This window comes from Canis lupus, chromosome 2 (genome assembly GCF_011100685.1).
Source record: "Canis lupus familiaris isolate Mischka breed German Shepherd chromosome 2, alternate assembly UU_Cfam_GSD_1.0, whole genome shotgun sequence".
NCBI classification, from domain to species: Eukaryota; Metazoa; Chordata; class Mammalia; order Carnivora; family Canidae; genus Canis; species Canis lupus.
The window spans coordinates 68,712,547-68,730,128 of record NC_049223.1 but is presented as its reverse complement, the minus strand read 5'-3'; the positions used below and the strand labels follow the sequence as shown (position 1 = coordinate 68,730,128).

The 17,582-nt window shown below is 55.1% G+C and overlaps 1 protein-coding gene and 1 long non-coding RNA gene across 19 annotated transcripts in view; both read right to left on the bottom strand.

The window, feature by feature from the left end:
* Nucleotides 1-1,308: 1,308 nt before the first annotated feature.
* On the bottom strand, nt 1,309-4,893 carry LOC119870364. The gene is made up of 3 exons (XR_005355893.1): nt 4,258-4,893; nt 3,583-3,690; nt 1,309-1,341 (listed from the first exon to the last, which is right to left on the bottom strand). It is a non-coding gene; the product is annotated as an uncharacterized LOC119870364 (long non-coding RNA).
* Nucleotides 4,894-6,449: 1,556 nt separating this feature from the next.
* Nucleotides 6,450-17,582, bottom strand: part of SPOCD1 (SPOC domain containing 1) — a 71,310-nt gene continuing 60,177 nt past the window's right edge. For 13 of the 18 annotated variants that reach the window (XM_038531270.1, XM_038531276.1, XM_038531268.1 and 10 more), the window contains 13 exons: nt 16,743-16,919; nt 16,249-16,290; nt 16,084-16,144; nt 15,695-15,785; nt 14,529-14,688; nt 14,304-14,420; nt 12,669-12,794; nt 10,460-10,613; nt 10,089-10,239; nt 9,650-9,785; nt 9,037-9,126; nt 8,230-8,416; nt 6,450-7,280 (listed from right to left, as the gene is read on the bottom strand). In XM_038531270.1, the coding sequence (XP_038387198.1) occupies nt 6,616-7,280; nt 8,230-8,416; nt 9,037-9,126; nt 9,650-9,785; nt 10,089-10,239; nt 10,460-10,613; nt 12,669-12,794; nt 14,304-14,420; nt 14,529-14,688; nt 15,695-15,785; nt 16,084-16,144; nt 16,249-16,290; nt 16,743-16,919 (2,157 nt within the window). In that variant the 3' untranslated portion in view covers nt 6,450-6,615. The remainder of the gene's footprint in view (nt 7,281-8,229; nt 8,417-9,036; nt 9,127-9,649; nt 9,786-10,088; nt 10,240-10,459; nt 10,614-12,668; nt 12,795-14,303; nt 14,421-14,528; nt 14,689-15,694; nt 15,786-16,083; nt 16,145-16,248; nt 16,291-16,742; nt 16,920-17,582) is intronic. The other 5 variants (XM_038531275.1, XM_038531281.1, XM_038531283.1 and 2 more) reach the window with 2 other exon arrangements.

Below are 17,582 nucleotides of genomic sequence, written 5' to 3'. Positions count from 1 at the left end.
ACTGGTTATAATGGTTTGTTTAATGTCCTTATTGGTTGAATGAACGAGTGAACAAATGAATGAATGAAAAACAAAAATCGAATGACCAAAAGTCAAACAGAAGGCTGGATTCACTGATAGAAGGACAGGCCTACAGCGGATGTTTTGGCTTTGGGGACCCACTGATCTGTTTCATATTGCTTTCATTCCACAGTAGGAGGTGGAGGGGGTTAGGGGCCTGGCCAGGCTTTCTGCAAACTCAGCCCTGGCCTTGGTGAGTGGCTCATGCATGGGGAGGGGAGAGCCGTGCCTGTGGGGGCTGGGGGGTGGTGGTGTCTGCCTGTGTCTGGGTCCCTGTGTGTCCTGTGGAAGCCTGAGTGTGTGGGGGTGACTCTGTATGAATCCGTGCATCTCTGTGTCTGTGTGTCCTGGCTTAGAAGCTCCTCCCTGCTGAATAATGAAAGGCCCTGGGGTAAGCCTCCTTTGGGTGTGGGGTGTGGAGGGTACTGGCAAGCTTCATTACTTCTTTATTTCCACCCATGCCCCGCTCTGGCAGAGCCAGGCCTCCGTGTACCAGCCTGTCAGCTGGCGGGTTAGCAGTGATAGAGAGCTCTCCTGGGGCCTGGCAGCCTCTACCATCTGGCCAGGCTGGTATTAGGTGGGTGGGGGGACCTGTCCGTAGGACGCCCCTCTGGGCTCTCAGGCTTGGCACCGGGCTCATCCCAGAGAGTAATGGGTGTAGGGGCATGTGGGAGTGCAGGTGTGTGTGAGCACTGCTGCACGTGTGCCTATATGTGTGTGATTTTGGGTATGGCAAGAGTGTGCATGGGTGGCCGGGTCTGGGTGTGACTATGAGTGGAGTTTTATGTTTGTATTCATGACTATGTTTGTGTGTCCCAATGACTAGATCCTCATGGTCTGGGGTTTCTGTGTATGACGACCTATGTCACAGACAAGGGGCCAAGTGTTTGGGTTTTGGCTCTGTACGTTTTCCATGGGATGCTCCCAGACACAGGTAGGAGATAGAAAGGTGTGCATTCTCAGCTTCAATCGGGAGAAATTAACCTCCAGATCCATTTCTTTATTTTCTTTTTAAGATTTTATTTATGTATTCATGAGAGACACACAGAGAGAGAGAGGCAGAGACACAGGCAGAGAGAGAAGCGGGCTCTCTGCGGAGACCTCGATGTGGGACTCGATCCTGGGACTCCAGGATCACACCTGGGCCAGAGGCAGTCACTCAACTGCTGAGCCACGCAGGCGTCCCTCCAGGTCCATTTCTTTAGAGATTGTTCTCATTTCTCTCCCTCTGCCTGGGTGAGGCCCAGTAGTGCCGAGTCCCACTAGAGGGGCTGGAAGTTCCTGTGAAGAAAACCACATTGCCCCAGGAGCCCTAGGACCTTGTTCCCTAGAGGCAGGCCCTGGTTTCAGGCACCGTCAGAACCCCCAGGCTCCCTGGGGAGCTCCTGCAGTGACTCTCGTCACCTGCCGCAACACAGATGGGACACACATAAAGCCACTCTGAAGTAGTCACACAATTATCCAGTCATGAGCGCTGGCACAGTATCACACATGAACCAGAAACCCACACAGTAGTCACAGATCCACTGGACACGAGAACATGTGCACACACCCATGCACACATCTTGACATACAAACATTCATATGGGCACACAGATGTAAGGCACATGCCTGTTTACACACAGGAACATGCCTATGAGTGGGAGGACACACATGCTTAGAGTTACATGCATGCAGACATGCTTGCTTGTGTGTTCACACACATTCTGTCCCTTCTCACCCTGGTTTCTAGTTCTTAGTCCAATACTCTGCTGCAGCTCTCTATGGATGACCCTTTGCAAGGCGGGCAAAGAAGGTCAAGTGCCACGTGCATATGGACCCCAAGAGGAGATAACTGTGTCCCTGTCTGTATACACTCCACTGTATGTCTCATAGTCTATGGGGTTCTAGCCCTGTGTAAAATAGGGAAATGTCTCTATGTGACACTGTGGATATTTTTCTGGATCTATGTGTATTTCCAGCAGGACTTGTATCTCTGTGTATACATTTTTGTAAGTGTGGATGACAGTGGGAAATGTGTGTATTCTGTGACTGGATCTTGTGGACCATCGCTCCACAAATGTATGTCTGTATATGTCCGTGCATGTGTTTGCACATATGTGTATTCCTCATATGTATATGGCTCTAGGGTCTGGAGTCCACAGGAGGGCCGGGTGGCTCCCCTCCCTACAGAGGCTATGGCCTGGGGTGGGGCTGGGCCGGACTGGACTGAATCCCTCAGCCATTGACAGTTGTATTTACAGAGCTCCGAGGAGGACGTAATTGCTTCTATTAATCTTTCTCTGGTTGTTAATTGCTCACTTATCGGGTTGTGTATTATGCCGACTGTTGCTCTTAATTCGCCTCCGTAGCTGCAGGTGTTTGCTGCCTTATTAACTGTTAATCGGCGCGGCTAGGGATGGAGACTTAATTGGCCCCCAGAGTGGGACACAAGCAGGCCAGCCGGGCACTGACAGCCGGGCTCTTAGCCTGTCCCTGGAACCCTTACCTGTGGAGTGCAGGTGGCTACAAGGGAAGGAGTTGGCCCACTGCCATCCACAGGCAGACAGCAGTCTGGCATACAGCGGTCAGAGTGACAACTGTAGGGTATAGCCTTCATGTAATCCCGACCTCCAAAAAGCCAACCAACCAATCAGAATCCAGCTCCTATACTCCCTCTCCATCACCAACAAACTTTGTCTACCCAGGAGAGGAGCCAACCTCATTTATCTTAATTATCTGAACCTAATTGAGAACTAAGAGACCAACACAGAGTGGAGCTGGTTCTCCTCCTTGAACACCTCCTCTGCCTCCCCTCTGACCCTAGCAGTCAAGGCTAAGGTTACAGAGACTCTGGGGAAAAGGAAGGCAAGAAGGCCAGAGCCGGAAGGGGTGATGTTAGACCCAGGAAGGCCTTTCCAGCTTTTGAAGAGGCTATACAGACAACTGGAGTCCAGACAAGAGCAAGAAATTCCAAGAGGAGATCTGCTACTCCCTAGCAGGGGTGCACCCAGTCCTGCTGAGCCTCTGCTTCCGTATCCCCAATGACAGAGAACTCACTGCCTTCATGGCACTGCTACACAGCTCCCGTGGTGACAGGGTTCTTCACCCGGAGCTGACCTCTGCCCTTTTTCCCCATGACTCAGCAGAGGAAACCCAGTTGTCCACAGTGTGGGGACACTGAGGCCCAGAAAGGACAAGGGTGTGGTCCTAGGGTTCCCCCCCACCCCGTCCTCTCTGATAAAGACTCAAATATTTGGCTCTCGAAGCAAAGTTTCTGTCCTTAGCCTATGGCCAGACCCTACTCCACCCCAGACATCCAGTCCTGGGGGGACTTTCTTGGTCATCACCCCCCTAGCTCTGGTTTTTAAGCCTCTTAAGCTCAGCTGCCACTGCGGCAGAGGTCTTGGCTCCAGCACCTTTGAGACAGAAATGCAAGGTTTCTGGAAGCAGATGATCCCTGAGAGGGAAAGGGGTAGAAGGACGTGCATGAGTGTGTAGTGGTGATGATGGGTGGGTGATGGAGCTCCATGCTTCACCAACCTAGCCTCCAGCCTCCAAGGACAAACAGGCAAACCAGTAGTCCTCATCCTGTGCCTTGAATCCTGACATCTGGAAACTCTTCCTGGTGTTTAGTTGTCAAGTCTTGAGCTGCGAAGGAAGTTGATTTGCTTTGGTTGGGTCCTGAGAGGAGCTGGATTCTATGGAGGGTGGGCAGAAGCTAGCCTAAGTGCCTGCTGTGTGCCAGAAGCAGCATAAGTGAATATAAAAGTGACATCTCATTGAATCCTCACATCACCTGATGAATTAGGAAGTTGATTTGCTTTGGTTGAGTCCTGAGAGGAGCTGGATTCTATGGAGGGAGAGTAGAAGCTGGCCTAAGTGCCTGCTGTGTGCCAGAAGCAGCGTAAGTGTATATAAAAGTGACATCTCATCGAATCCTCACATCACCTGATGAATTCGGATTTACAAAGAAGGAAACTGAGCCACAGAGAGGGGAACTAAACTTGCCCACGGCCACACAGACAGCAAAGGGCAGAACTGGGATTCTAACCAGGCCTGGTATTGCCTGGGGGTGCTGGGCAAGGTCTTTGGTCAAGGGTACCTGGGCCAGTTCATCCTAATGGTTCCATGGGGGGTAGGGCCAGAACCCGAGGTCACTATTACAGTTCACCCACCCACCCCAATTCTAGGAACATTAACAAGCAAAACACTCACGCATGCGCGGCCCATGTGCCCCTCAGGCGGGATGAGAGAGAAGCAAAGGGAACCGTCCAGGGATAGTTGCCCGAACAAGTTCCGGCCCCGCCTCTATGCTAATGACATGCAGATATATGTAAATGTCTACACGCCGCCGCTCAAAACCTTTGGGAGAAATGGGATGACACAGGAGCGGTTGCTATGGAAACCCAAATGCGACACCCCCGCCCCCTCTACCGCTCCAGCAAGCGCATAGACACGTGCACAAAGGCCCCGGGTTCCCGGCTCCAGAGCCCAGAGGATCCCGTCTCGGAGGGTGTGCCCCGGAAGGCCCCTCGGAGACGGCGTCCAGCCCAGGGCAGCTGAGGCCCGAAGAGAGTCGCAAGAAAGCAGCTTCGAGGGGCGCCTGCCCCTGAAGCCGAGGGGAGCTGGGTGCCTCTCCAGTCCCTGGGGACTGCTACTCGGGCCTAGCAACGTGAGCCCCGCCCAGCGTTGCTTAGCAACGTCCCCCGAGCCCAGCAACCGCCGGCCACGCCCCCTAGCAACAGCTCGCCTAATCCTTGCTCCCGGCCTCTGCCACCGGAAAGCCGCGGAAAGGGGCTTGCGGCCTGGGGCCCAGACGTGGGTGGAGGTCCTGCCGTCCGCCCCGGCCCCAAGCACGCCGCAGGGTTTCGCGGTCCGCCTCTAGCCCTGTTCGCGGGCCGAGGTGCTAGAAGGCCGTCATCGCCCCCATTTGCAAGGTGGGGGGGGAAACCAAAGCTCCCAAAGGAAGTCCCGTCCCGGCCGAGAGTCCAGAGCCTGTTCTATCCCGTGTGCCCCGAGAAGGCAGCACACGCTCTCCTGTCTCCCTGCGGGGGAGCCCTAGGCCTGGGAAGAAGGGGTGCGCAGCCGTCTAACCCTCGACCTGCCCCAACTGCATGACCCAAGCCGCCGACTCAGATCAAGCTGCAGGTTGCATAGTAATTTGTGTCATTTACATATAGCACGGACGCTGTGGCGCTCACCAGCCCGTCGGAGCCGGTAGTTACCGAAGGAGCCCCGACCCCTCCCCTGGTTCACTAGTCCAGACCTCCCTCCGCGTCCTCTCCTGCCCCGCACCACACCCCGGCCCCTCTTCCCGTCCCTCCGGCTTAAGTTCCAAACCTCTCCCCGCCCCCAGCTCGTCCTCCCATCCCGCCCAGCCCCGACCTCCATCCCTAGGCCGAGGGCCCCCTCTGCTGTCAGCCGCGGGTAGGGCAGCAGCAGAGCTCATGGGGCAGAGAAGAGGGATTCCCCAAAACCAACTCCCCATCCTTCCCAGCCCGGCACCGTCCAGAGCGAGGCTGGTGCAAGGGTACACTTCCAGAGGGATGGACAGGGTACACCCCTTTAGGACAGGGGATGGGGGCTAGAAGGAGGGAGGGGGTCCTGCCAGAAGAAGTTCTCTCCTGTGAGCCAGGCCCTGCCTCTTCCCACTGGGTTAGGGAGCCAGGGGGCAGCTAGTTTCCAGGTGGGTCCCCAGACTCAGTTCTCCCGAGGTCCACTCCACACTGAAATGTTTTACAACTGTAGCTGCTGTTAGGAGCTCACTCCAGGCCCCAGGCAAAGCAGCACCATCCAGCCCTAACAGCAGCTTCCAACCCCACACCGTGAATGCCCACCCTGTCCCAGGCAAGACCCTTGGGTTTCTCCTGTACCAGTCTCTGGGAGCTAGCAAGGGATACAGAGAAGAGTGGTTCCATGTAGATCTCCCAACTTACTCGACAGAGACCCACACATAGACATGCAAGCAGACATAACATACATGCAGAGGCACACCCATGCTCACGGATGCACACAGATACAGAGACGCGTGGGAAATATGGTGGTACCCAACTATCCAAATGAGAAAAATCTTGGTAATGGAAAAAAATCATTTTTGGTAACTGAAAGCTTTAAAAACCATTGCAACTTGCTCTTTTTCTCCCTAACAATCTCTAGGTGTCTGTGCCCCCCTGCAAAAACCTCACTTCTGTCCCCCCCACCCTGGTCTTGCCCTCTCTCCCATCGTTTCTTCCTCCTAGTTCAGAATACTTGCAGAATGGCCCTGGGGCACAGTGATGGTTCTAGATCTCAAGACAAGCACCTGGCACGGCTGCCCTTCATTCCCAGCCCTTTAGCTCTGCTACATCTGTGCACAGAAACTCACAGACAATACCTACCCCGACCCACACCTGCCAGCAGATGCAGTCTCACCTTTGCCAAACTCTTTATTGAACCAAAAATCAACACCAAGCAGAACGCAGAACAGGAAATTCAAACAGCTAACCCTCCCCTGCCTGCCCACTCCCTCTGGAACAGCCCAGGACTCAGTACTGGGGAGGGAATCAATGCCTCTCTTCTGGTGGGTAATGAGGTTCAGGTCTCTCTGGGGAAGGTACACTCAGAGCCAGCCCCATCTGAAGGACCCAAAGAGTCAGGAGTCTGGCCAGGGGGTTCTGGGGCTGCAGGGGGCTGGCAATGTAGGCCAAGATTTCCAGGGGCTGTAGGGGGCTGGGCAGGGGTTGCAGGATGGAACCCCTGGCCAGGGGATATCAACGAGGCTTGGAGCCGGTAGCTCATGGACACCAGGGATTCAAGATGCTGGAGCAGGGCCCGGTGGGGACATGAGGCCCTGTGGAGGTGGTGGCCACGGCCAAATGGTGCTGCTGAATAGGGATGCCAGGACTGGCACGGGCCTGGTTTGGGGGGCCACTGCCCTCTCCCAGGACTTTGCCAGGTTCCAGGCTCTCCCCACACTCTCCCCCTGCCTCTGGGGGGCCTCGGCCAAGCACAAATTCCCCTTGGAGCCAGGCTGCTATTGCCCTGGCTCTGCTGCAGAGCAGGCCTTGGGGGAGGAGAGCCCTTCGGGGCCACATTGGGACTCCTGTCCTCCGGCTGATGGCGTCTCCTCTCCACTTTTCTGTTGAAGGAGGTCATCTTTTGAACCTTCTCCCACAAAGGGCTGGACTCTGCTGTGTCTAGAAGCCCTGCCTTGGGGAGCAGTACAGCTAACACCAGACTTGAGTGAGTGGCTTCCAGGCCTGGGGAAAGAGGGAGCGGAGAGTCCAAAGGCCAGGTAGGAGAGAACATACAGTCCCGAGAAGCTACATGGTGGCTGCAGCAGGAGGTCTACAGATTAGGCCCCAGGAAGGGCTCTCCAGCAAGGAGATGGGGGCCCATGAGATGCTGGAAACAGTAAGGAGGAGGGGGAGGTCGTCTCGGTTGAGTTACTTCCAGCAGGAGAATGACTCCCCTGACTGAAGGTGGGGAACAGATGGCTGGACCTCAGGACCATATGGGTTCAGAGTCTACGGCATTGTCTCCAAGACAGGCAGCTCAGAACGGCCAAGCGCTCTGCTTGGAAATGGGTGCAGCCCACCCCTGACACCCCACCCTCACCCCAGGTGTTCTGCTGAAGCCACGCCCCATGCACAAAGGCCAACCTTGGCCTAGGACAACTGTGGCGAAAACTTCCCTCTTTCCTGTGTCAGGTGACGCTTTCAGTTGTTTGAGGGTCCCGCCCCTGTCCCCCTGTCGCACTAGGTCAGGATCAAATGTGGCTGTCCCATGAGTTTCTATTCAGGATGCCTCGTTGAAGAGGCCAGTCTGTGTGGCTGTTAGGAGCCTAGTCTCTGCAGCCGAGCTGCCCGGTGTGAGGCCTGGCTCTGCAACTGGCTGTGTGACTGCGGGCAAGCCGCCTGCTTTCTCCCTACCTCAGTGTCCTCATCTGTGAAATGGAGAAACCGATAGCACCAATCTGATGGGGTTATTCTGAGGACCAAATGAACTAGTATAGTTAAAGCTTCTGGGACACTGCCTGGCACACACGGTAAGCAATACACAGCTCTCACTGCTACCCCATGTGCCCGTCGCAGGAATTCCCTCCTGAGATGGGCCTGCCTCTGTGGACACAGGGGGGACTGTCAACCATGCCCCCTCTCGTCACGGGTGAGGGGAGGCAGGGTCTGGTATGGGCAATGGGGCACTCACCGGGTCCTCCAAGAGGGCGCAGTCTGGTGGGCAGGAGCTGGAAGGCGGGCAGGGGCAGCAGGACCACCCACACGTGTTCCACGGCGGCCAGGCCATGACACTGCTTATTGTTGAGGTAGGAATAGAGTAGGCGGCAGTTCTGGGTGTCCCGAGCCCCTTGTGGGCACAGTCTGACCACGCAGATGTCCTGCAGTTGCAGGAAGGAAGGTGGCTTTGGGGGCAGAGAACACCCCTGCTCTCATCTAAACTTCTGACAATGGGCAGCCCAGGTGGCTCAGTGGTTTAGCGCCGCCTTCAGCCCAGGGCGTGATCCTGGAGACGTCGGGCTCCCTGCAAGGAGCCTGCTTCTCCCTCTGCCTGTCTCTGTCCCTCTCTCTGAGTCTCATGAATGAATAAATAAAATCTTAAAAAAATAATAATAAACCTCTGACAAGGGGCACCTGGGTGGCTCAGTGGTTGAGCGTCTGCCTTTGACTCAGGGCATGATCCCAGGGTCCTGGGATCGAGTCCCACATTGGGCTCCCCACAGGGAGCCTGCTTCTCCCTCTGCCTATATCTCTGCCTCTCTCTGTGTGTCTCTCATGAATAAATAAATAAAATCTTAAATCAAAAAACCTCTGATGACCTTGTGAACATGTGTGTCCCCACTTTCCAGAGGAGGAAAGAGAGGGACTTGAGTGTCTACAGTTATAGTGGGAACTAGACCCCAACACCCTAAACCAGGTCTCTGCTCCAGAGGTGGAGAGAGGGGGACCATGCTAGAAGGGTCCCATGCTAGAAGGAGAGGGGGGAGAGGATGGCAGTTACCTTGGCCTTGGCTGGGCAGATGCTGGCCAAAAGTTCCCAGACAGTATTGGAGGGGATGCAGCCTGCTGAACGGATCACCTCAGGCAGGGCCTGGAGATAGGTAGGGATGGCCAGTCAGCCCTCAACACCAGCCACCGAGAAGCCATTGCCTTCAGTGACAAGGGTGGACCGACAGGATACCAGGACCCCAGGAAGGTCAGTGGCTGCCCAGGAAGCCGTGACTGCCACTGGAGGTCTACAGCTTGTTGGGGCCAGTCTCCTACAGCTCCTCAGAAGCCCTGTCCTCCCTCCTTGAATCTTCCACCCACATCCAACAGTTCAGCTGATTGTTCACTCAACAATCACTCCTAAAACCCTCCCCTGGGCTACAGAGGCATGAGACTCCTCTCCTGGGGCCCTCTCACATTAGGCCTTGGGTTACAGGGAGTCTGACCTCTGTGTGTCCCTGCAGGAATGGGCTGGTGTCTCATGTGGCCCATGCCCAGCACAGGGCCAGGCACAGACAGTGTGCCAATGCCTTATTTTTAGAAGGAGTAAAAGAATGAATGAAAGTGGTGCGAGGAGTTGACTGGCCAGTGTGTGAGGGAGACCCTGGCGAGCAGGGCTGGAGTACCATGAGGAGCTGACAGCTGCTTCCAGAGACCAGCTGGGCTTTAGCTCTGAACCGCTTGATGGAGAACATGTCCAGAGCTCCCTCCCAGGGTGGCTGGCCGGGCAGGGCCTCTGTGGGCCCAGCAGGCATCTGGAGCCTAGAGAGGACAGAGAGGGCCAGACAGAGCAGGCTGGCAGGACATTCCTCAGCATCTTCTGACTTTTCAGAGAAGGTCTTGTGTTCCTAATGTGGGTGCTGGAACACTCATCCAAGCATGGCCTTGTAAGAGTGGGGGTGGGGACCAGCAGACAGGGATGATTGGTTCCATTGCACAGAGGAGGAAACTGAGACCCCCAGAAGAGGCGGGGTTAGCCCAATACCACAAAGAAGAGTCCATACTGTGTCTGCTGCCCCCCACGTGGCCGCCTCCATGGACCCTCCCCCAGCCCCAGTCCCCCACCTGTCCTGGAGCTGTGTGGGAGGCTTCTCCCTAGTTTGGGGCATCTCTGGAGAGGATGCAAGGGCTGGGCTTGGGGCCCTCTGGAAGACACTGTCCCCCATCCTCCTAGTAGCTGTGAGGGAGTCTGGCAGCTCACACGAGGGCTTCCAGTCTGCAAAGAACAGAAGGGAAGCTGACAGGCAGGCAGCTAGATGAAGCCAGCCTAGGGCTTCAGAACCAGGCTTTGAACAGGTTCTTTTCGAAGTGACCTGGGACACAGGTGTACCCAGCCTGCCACCTTCTCCCAGGGCTATGAATCCCTGTTACTACTGAGCCCACCCTCAGCCCCAGCCTGTCTACCACCCCTTCACCCAGCCTGTGTCTCCCCAAACCCATGCAGATTCGGCAGCTGGGGTCCAGGAAGTGGTGCTCGTGCTGCTCCGTGGTGTCCTCGTCCTGCTCTGTGGTGGCCTTGTCCTGCTCCGTGGTGGCCTTTGATGGGGCAGGCAGGGCCAAGGTGCTGCAGTCTATGGACACCATGGGTTCCTAGGAGGCACAAGAGGAGAGAGCGGGTAGACTGCAAAGGCGCTGGGGGCGGGGGTGCGAGCAGATCTCCATGAGTGGGGAGCCTCAGGGGTGTGGTCTTATTTTTCCAAATAACATCCTTTTATTGCAGAGGTACCATGAGCTTGTTACAGAAAATCCGGGAGAGGGCAGTCCGGGTGGCTCAGCGGTTTAGTGCCGCCTTCAGCCCAGGGCGTGATCCTGGAGACCCTGGATCGAGTCCCACATTAGGCTCCCTGCATGGAGCCTGCTTCTCCCTCTGCCTCTGTGTGTGTGTGTGTGTGTGTGTGTGTGTGTGTGTGTGATGAATAAATACATAAAAAGAAAGAAAAAAAGAAAAGAAAAGAAAAGAAAAGAAAGAAAAGAAATCTGGGAAATATAGAAAATATGAAAATTACCTAAATATCACTCCTCGTCCCAGCACTCAGAGACAGTGATGGGCATTCTGGGTATTCCCCGTAACGGTTTTCCTAACCACAGGGTTTGGGGGGTCCTTTGACTAGAACAGCTGGGATCAGATGTTCAACCTGTATTCTCACTGCATCCGTGCACCACAGCGGGGCCGTGCACGTTACACGGGCCTGTCCACTGGTGCGCTGACACTTGAGGCACCGCCTCGATTGCGGGACAGTGGGGTGGTTCCCACATTTTCACCACTGCAAACAGTGCTGAGGACATCCTCATGCAGAAAGTGTTTTTTGAGAATTTCAACTACGTCCTTGGGACAAGTTTTCAGCCCCAGACGGCAGAATCAGGGAGAAGGAACGTTTTTCTGAGACTTGATGCTCCGTGCCTAATCCCCCTTCTCCCTCTCAGTAGAGACTGCTTCAAACAGAAAACAAACCTGGCTTGAGGAAGATTTTAAAAGATCCTGAAACTCTTGCCTCCTAAACCACCTCCAGAGTAGCACCAAGGCACGAGCTTCAAGTCACTGCTCCCCCATGACCCACTACATGACCCTGGGCAAAGGGCTTCAGGTTCCTGATCCAGGACATGGGCTCCCCTACCTCGTAGGTCACGGTGGGATCTGAATGAGGCACTGTTGGTAAACAGTAAAGGGACACACAGCAGGTGCTCGAGGAAGGATGTTATTATGCTACTCTGCAACTCTCTCCCCAGTGGAGACTTCTTTCTGGGTCTTCTAGTTCCTCCATCTACAATTATGTTCAATGTACCGCTTGGTTTGGGTTGGGGACTCCCTTCCACACAGGCAGCCGTTCTGGTGCTTGGCCTGGATACCAGCTTGGAAAGGGTGAGGGCAGGGGAGCAGGGATTTTTGTCTTTCGTGCTCATTGTCATTTACCCAGTGAGCATGGCTCATGGGGTCCATCCGCACTGTCCATCCCGGACACATAGCTGATTAGAGTCAGGTGAACATCTGACCCAGGGAATACCTCAGCTAAGCCAGAGCAGCCTCCTGAGAGTGGCTGCAATAAGCCAAGGGGAGCTCCAATCGTCTGTGGGAGGCTGAGCTGATGATGAGCTCATTGATTTGAGGGCTGCTGAGCCACCATGTCAGGCCACATGCAGGATGGAGGGGCGAAGGGGAAGAAGGAAGGAGCAGGATGGACATGAGGATGGAGCAGATCCCCAGCAATAAGAGGGGAGTGTAGCAACTGCCTTGGGCTCCAGGTGGTTCTGTGAAGCGCACATAGCATCCCTAACCCCCACCACCAAAGAGAGTAGGTCTGTATTGTTCACATCCAGAAGCAGTCACTGACTCAAACAGCATGGCCCTCCTGCTTCCCAACCGGAGATCTGTGGTGGACACAGAGATCTTGCTACCACTCATGTGGGGTGCCTTGGCAGCAGGCCAGAAGGAAGTGACTGGCACCAAGAAGGTGTGGACAGGCCAGGGCCAGGGTTCCGCCCCATGTCACCTGGACCCCCATGGTAATAGTCACCACTTTGTTCACGACAAAGAGCTTGAGACGCACAGTAGTCCAGTGACTTGCTCAAGGTCACCCAGCTGCTGAGGTGAGGAGTGGGACCCTGGGCACAAGCCCCCAACCCGAGCCAGGCCAGGCTGCCACTTACCACCAGATCCTCTAGGGTCAGCGTCTGGTCCACGTCCCGCAGGATCTCGACTTCACCCTTGTGAGTCAGCTTGAAGGCGGGGAGGCTGCACAGCTCCTTCTGCTGCTGCTCAATGATTTCCAGGCCCTGGTAGGGCCCAGCAGCCCAAACTCAGCCGGGTCAGGGGGTCTCAAGCCCCCAGGAGCCCAAGCGCGTGCTTTCCTCCTGAGGCCCCTTTCCTGTGCCAACCTTTCCTCTTCCTTCATACTTCTGCTTCCACCACTCCCCTCACCTAACAAGCCCCATGCCCTACTGCTCCATATTCTACTCATTCACCCTCCAAACTCAAGACCTGCCTCCTCCAGCAAGCCTTCCTGAACTTCACCTTCTCCCACAAGCCATTTCCGCCTCTGACTGCACCCCAGCCTCTGTCCTGGGAAGGATAAGGTGGAGTCGAAAGAGTGCAGGCTCTGGAGCATCAGTTGGGTTGTTACTAGAGACCCCCAAGGTAGTGTGGCCTTGCACAAGCACTTCACTGCTCTGAACCTCGGTTTATCTGTTCTCTAGGAATTCAATTAAGGGCATTAAATTAAACAGCAAATGTAGAATGCTTGGCTGGAGGCTGGCTCACAGTAAATGCTACCTGTCATTCTTATTGTTGATCAATGTCATCCTATCTGTAATGTTTCCTGGAAGCCTGGAGGAGGTCCCATCCTCTCTGGCAGGGCTGGCTTCATGAGTGTGGGCTCCTGCTGTTGTACAGGGCACCACACCTCACAGGGCCCCATGCTTTACACTGTCGCCACCTTGAAATTCTTAATAGTTGCTGAACAAAAGGCCACACATTTTTGTTTTGCACTGCCCCCACCAAGTTATGTAGCTGGTCCTGCTCCTGGTCCTCCACATGTCCCTGGACAGAAGCCCAGCCTATAGTGGACAGAGTCACCCAGTGGATTCTAGGTGAATCTAATCAGCCCAATGTCTTCCAGAACAGGGGCCTCAGCATGCCAACCCATCCCACTGGCCTATTCTTAGATTAGTCCCCTCTCTCTCATGGGCCACCAGCAAGCATTCCCCAAAGCTGGCTCAGTGCCCACACCTTCCCTGTCCCTGAGCAGGAAGGAGACACCCATGGACATGGGGTATACAGGGCCATAACTGTGGAGCATGAGGGCTATGGGGTCCTTCCCCCAGCCTGGGGGCAGTGAGAAGACTTCCAGTCTTTTGGAGGGCTTCTGAGGCTGAGATGGGAGTGGGGGCACCGCCGGGGGGGTTGTCTACCCCCATCAATGGTGGATGACAATCCTGGACTCCAGACTCCGGACCATCACGCCCAGTACCCCACCCCACCCACAGCCCAGCTGCACAGAAAAGCAAGTGGACGATGACACCTCTCGGGGTTTCACCTCTCTACCAAGCTTTCCATCCCTAGTCCCTTTCACCCCCGCAGCTTCTTTTCCATTTTTTTGTGGAGAGAGTCTCTCTCTCTCTCTCCATGTGTGCCCGCTCTTTCCATTTCCTCCCATCTCTGTCTTGTGCTCCCCAGATCTCACTGCCCAGCCCCCTCACTCTGCTGTCTCTTCTGCTGCATCCTTGGGCCATCCCCTCCCTGTGTCCCTCCCCTGTCACCTATCCTGACCTGACCCAACAGCTCACCCTTTTTTCCTCCTGGTCCCGCCAGCAGGCCAGCTCTTGGGGCGCCAATTGGATTGAGCTCATCTGCACCAGGTCTTCGGGGGTGACATCTCCCCGAACCACTTTGAGAAATAGGTCCTGCAGGGGCAGGCATGGGGGCTGCACCACACTGCTTCAGAAGCCCCCACCCTAACAGGGCCTCAAGCCTCCAAGAGAGGGTCTGGCCTTGCCCCAAACCCAGCTCACTGGATTCCGGGGGTCACGCAGGTTGAACAGCAGGCTGCGGTACTTGGTCTTGTAGCGACAGCTGGTGGTTTGTGTCAGATTGAAGAGGGCTGTCTCGATGCCAGCAGCGATGCCCTCCACTGCCTCCTCACTCAGCACCAGGTCTGGGAGCTCCTGGAGGCTGTGGGGGTTAAGAGTGGAACCATGGCTCTGAGCCCATGAGGCGATTTAGGCTCTCTACCCGACGGGGAGAGTATGGAGCAGGATCTGGACCCCAATGGAGGGGTTTCCATTCTGCACATCCTCCTACATATACACATTTATTCTCACCCCAACTCTGTGAGGAGGTGATGTTATCATTCTCCATTACAGATGGGATGAGCAAGGCTCAGAGAATGTAAGGGGTTTGCCTACGGCCACATGATAATGACAAAGCAAGATCTGACTGCTCAGCCCAGGCTTTAGCCTTGGCCAGTGGAACTGTGATGGAGGAAGCCTGGGTGGGGGTGCAGTGGGGTGAGAAGGCAGGGGACAGAGCAGGGAACAGAGCCCTGCACCAGGTCGTGGGGGGTGACGTGTGTGGCTTTTTTTTTTTTTTTTTTTAAGATTTTACTTATTCATTCATGAGACACACACACACACACACACACACAGAGAGAGAGAGAGAGAGAGAGAGAGAGAGAGAGAGGCAGAGATACAGGCAGAGGGAGAAACAGGCTCCATGCAGGGAGCCTGACGTGGGACTCAATCCCGGGTCTCTAGGATCAGGCCCTGGGCTGAGGGCGGCCCTAAACCGCTGAGCCACTGGGGCTGCCCGATGTGTGTGGCTTTTGCCAAGTCCTACCATCTCTGAGCCTTGGTCTCACCATTGTAAATGAAAGCTCGGGGTTCAGATCTCTCAGATGCTCCCAGTGGAGTCTCACTGTGTCTGAAAGCATTTGCTGTGGGTAATGACCATTTGGACATGAGCAGCATTGGCAAAATGGGAGAGCATGACCTTGAAGCCAGAGAGACCCAGGTTCAAATGTCAGTTCTCCACCAGCTCACTGTGCTGGCAAAAGACTTTACAGCTACAAAATGGGGTTAGTCAGACATTCAGAAGCCCTGAGAACATGGCATGGGCCGGGGAGGTGAGCACGGCTCTCAGGATGTCACGGATGTCAGGGAAGTGGGGAATGAGACCTTACCGGCTCCGCAGCACCTCTTGCATGGCATGGACCACAGTGTTCCGTACCCCAACATCCAAGGATAGCTTCTCCTGTTGAGGCTGAAGCTGAGCTACAGAAAAGAGTCACAAATTCCCATGAGATGCAGCAGAGCAAGAGGAGGGGGTAACTCAATGCTGAGGGGTTTAGGCAGGCAACGGGGGGTCCCACCCTTAGGGACCTGAGATGTCTAGGATCCAGTCCCAGGCAGCTGGCAGCCCCCATCCCTCTGGGGAAGGACTGAAGGTGGTGGGAGTGGGGGATCAGAGGTGAGAGAAGAAAGAGTGCTAGCAGGGGCTGGGGCCAGAAGCTGGGCAGGAGGCCCTGACAGTCCCAAGCAGCCCCTGGAAGACAAGTCCACAGCCCCTCACCCGAGTCTTCTCCTCCATCTTGTTCACCAGGCTCCTCCTCTTCAGCCTTGACAGGGACAGACTGTGGGGAAGGGGAAACTGAAGCCATGATCTGGGAGCAGCTGCTCCCCCAATCACCTCCCCACCTTCTCCTTGAGCCATGCTGGGCAGGGAAGCAGCACTTACCCCAGGACACTCAGGCCAGGCCTCCTGAACAGGAGCTCCCTCCTGCCAGAGAAAGAGGATATGGGGGGGGGGGGGTTGTCGCTGAGGGGAACGGAATGACTCCTCAGATGGCAAAAGAAGTCAGAGGCCACCAGGGGCCCATGCATCCCTGCTGAGGGAGGGGGCCAGAGGGCCTGACGATGGCAGGACATGCTGGTCAGCCAGGAACAAAGATCAGCGATTGCTCTTTCTCTGAATGCACTGGAAGCTCAGCCCCTGCCTTGCTCCAGTCACGCTCCTGAATTCAGGAGTACAGGACAAAGGACACACAGACACACATACCACCGCCCAGCCAGACAAGTGGCGGTCTAATCCTGTCTCTGGCTATCATGTTCTGTGTGACCATGAGCCAGTCACACCTGTGTAGTGGCAGTGACATCTCTGTGAGGCAGGTGTGAACGTGTGTCTCAGCAGGGATTATGTAACGCTGCCTGTGTGAAGAACCTGCTCCGTACCTGGCACCTGCTGGGGCCTTGGGCCATGGACCTTTCCTTCCTTCTGGGCCTCTGGACCAGTGATGCTAAGCTGACCTCCATCATGTTCTCCAGAACCTCCAGCTTTGGAGGCTGAGGCTCCCCTGCCTGGCCATGGCTGATGGCCCCCAGGAGGTGGATCACTGGCCCGGAACCAAGCTGCAGGGGTAGGAAAGCACTTCAGAACTGAGCAGCGAGGCCCTTCCCAGACCTCACTTCACCTGTACTTGTTTTAGTCTCTTTCCCCCAATGCACTGCAAGCAACATGAGGACAGAGAACTAGATGTCTTGGTCCCGCTTTATTCCCACTGCCTAGAATAGGCCTGACACAAAGTAGCATTCAAGAAATGTTTGCTGACTACATGGTCTCTGTGACAGGAGAGAAATCTGTCTTTATTCTCACCCTCTCATCTTCCCCTCTCACCCTCAGCCCTTTATAAGTATTTCAAGGTGCAGAGTGGTTTTTGGTCTTTTTGTGAGCTATAGAATCTATCCTCTTGCCCTTTTTGCTTTGGCTGCTGGGAAGCTCAGCATTAACTTTGTTGTACTTTTCCAGGATTGGCAGAGGGTGAGAGGTTATCACATCAAGATTTTCCCTTTTTTCTCCTTTCTCTCTTACTTTAAGGCTCCTCTCCAATTTCAAGTATGTTTTGATTCTTTTAATTTATTGCAAACCATGGGGAACTATTGTGAAAGTAGATGGGTCTGAAATCTAACCTTTGAGTGAATTGTCATGAATGGTGAGGTTCCAAGTTTGGGGGAAACTGGAAGTCCTAGGTTCAGCATCACAAGAAGTGGGGAGTACTACAGAGCAGGCCAGAG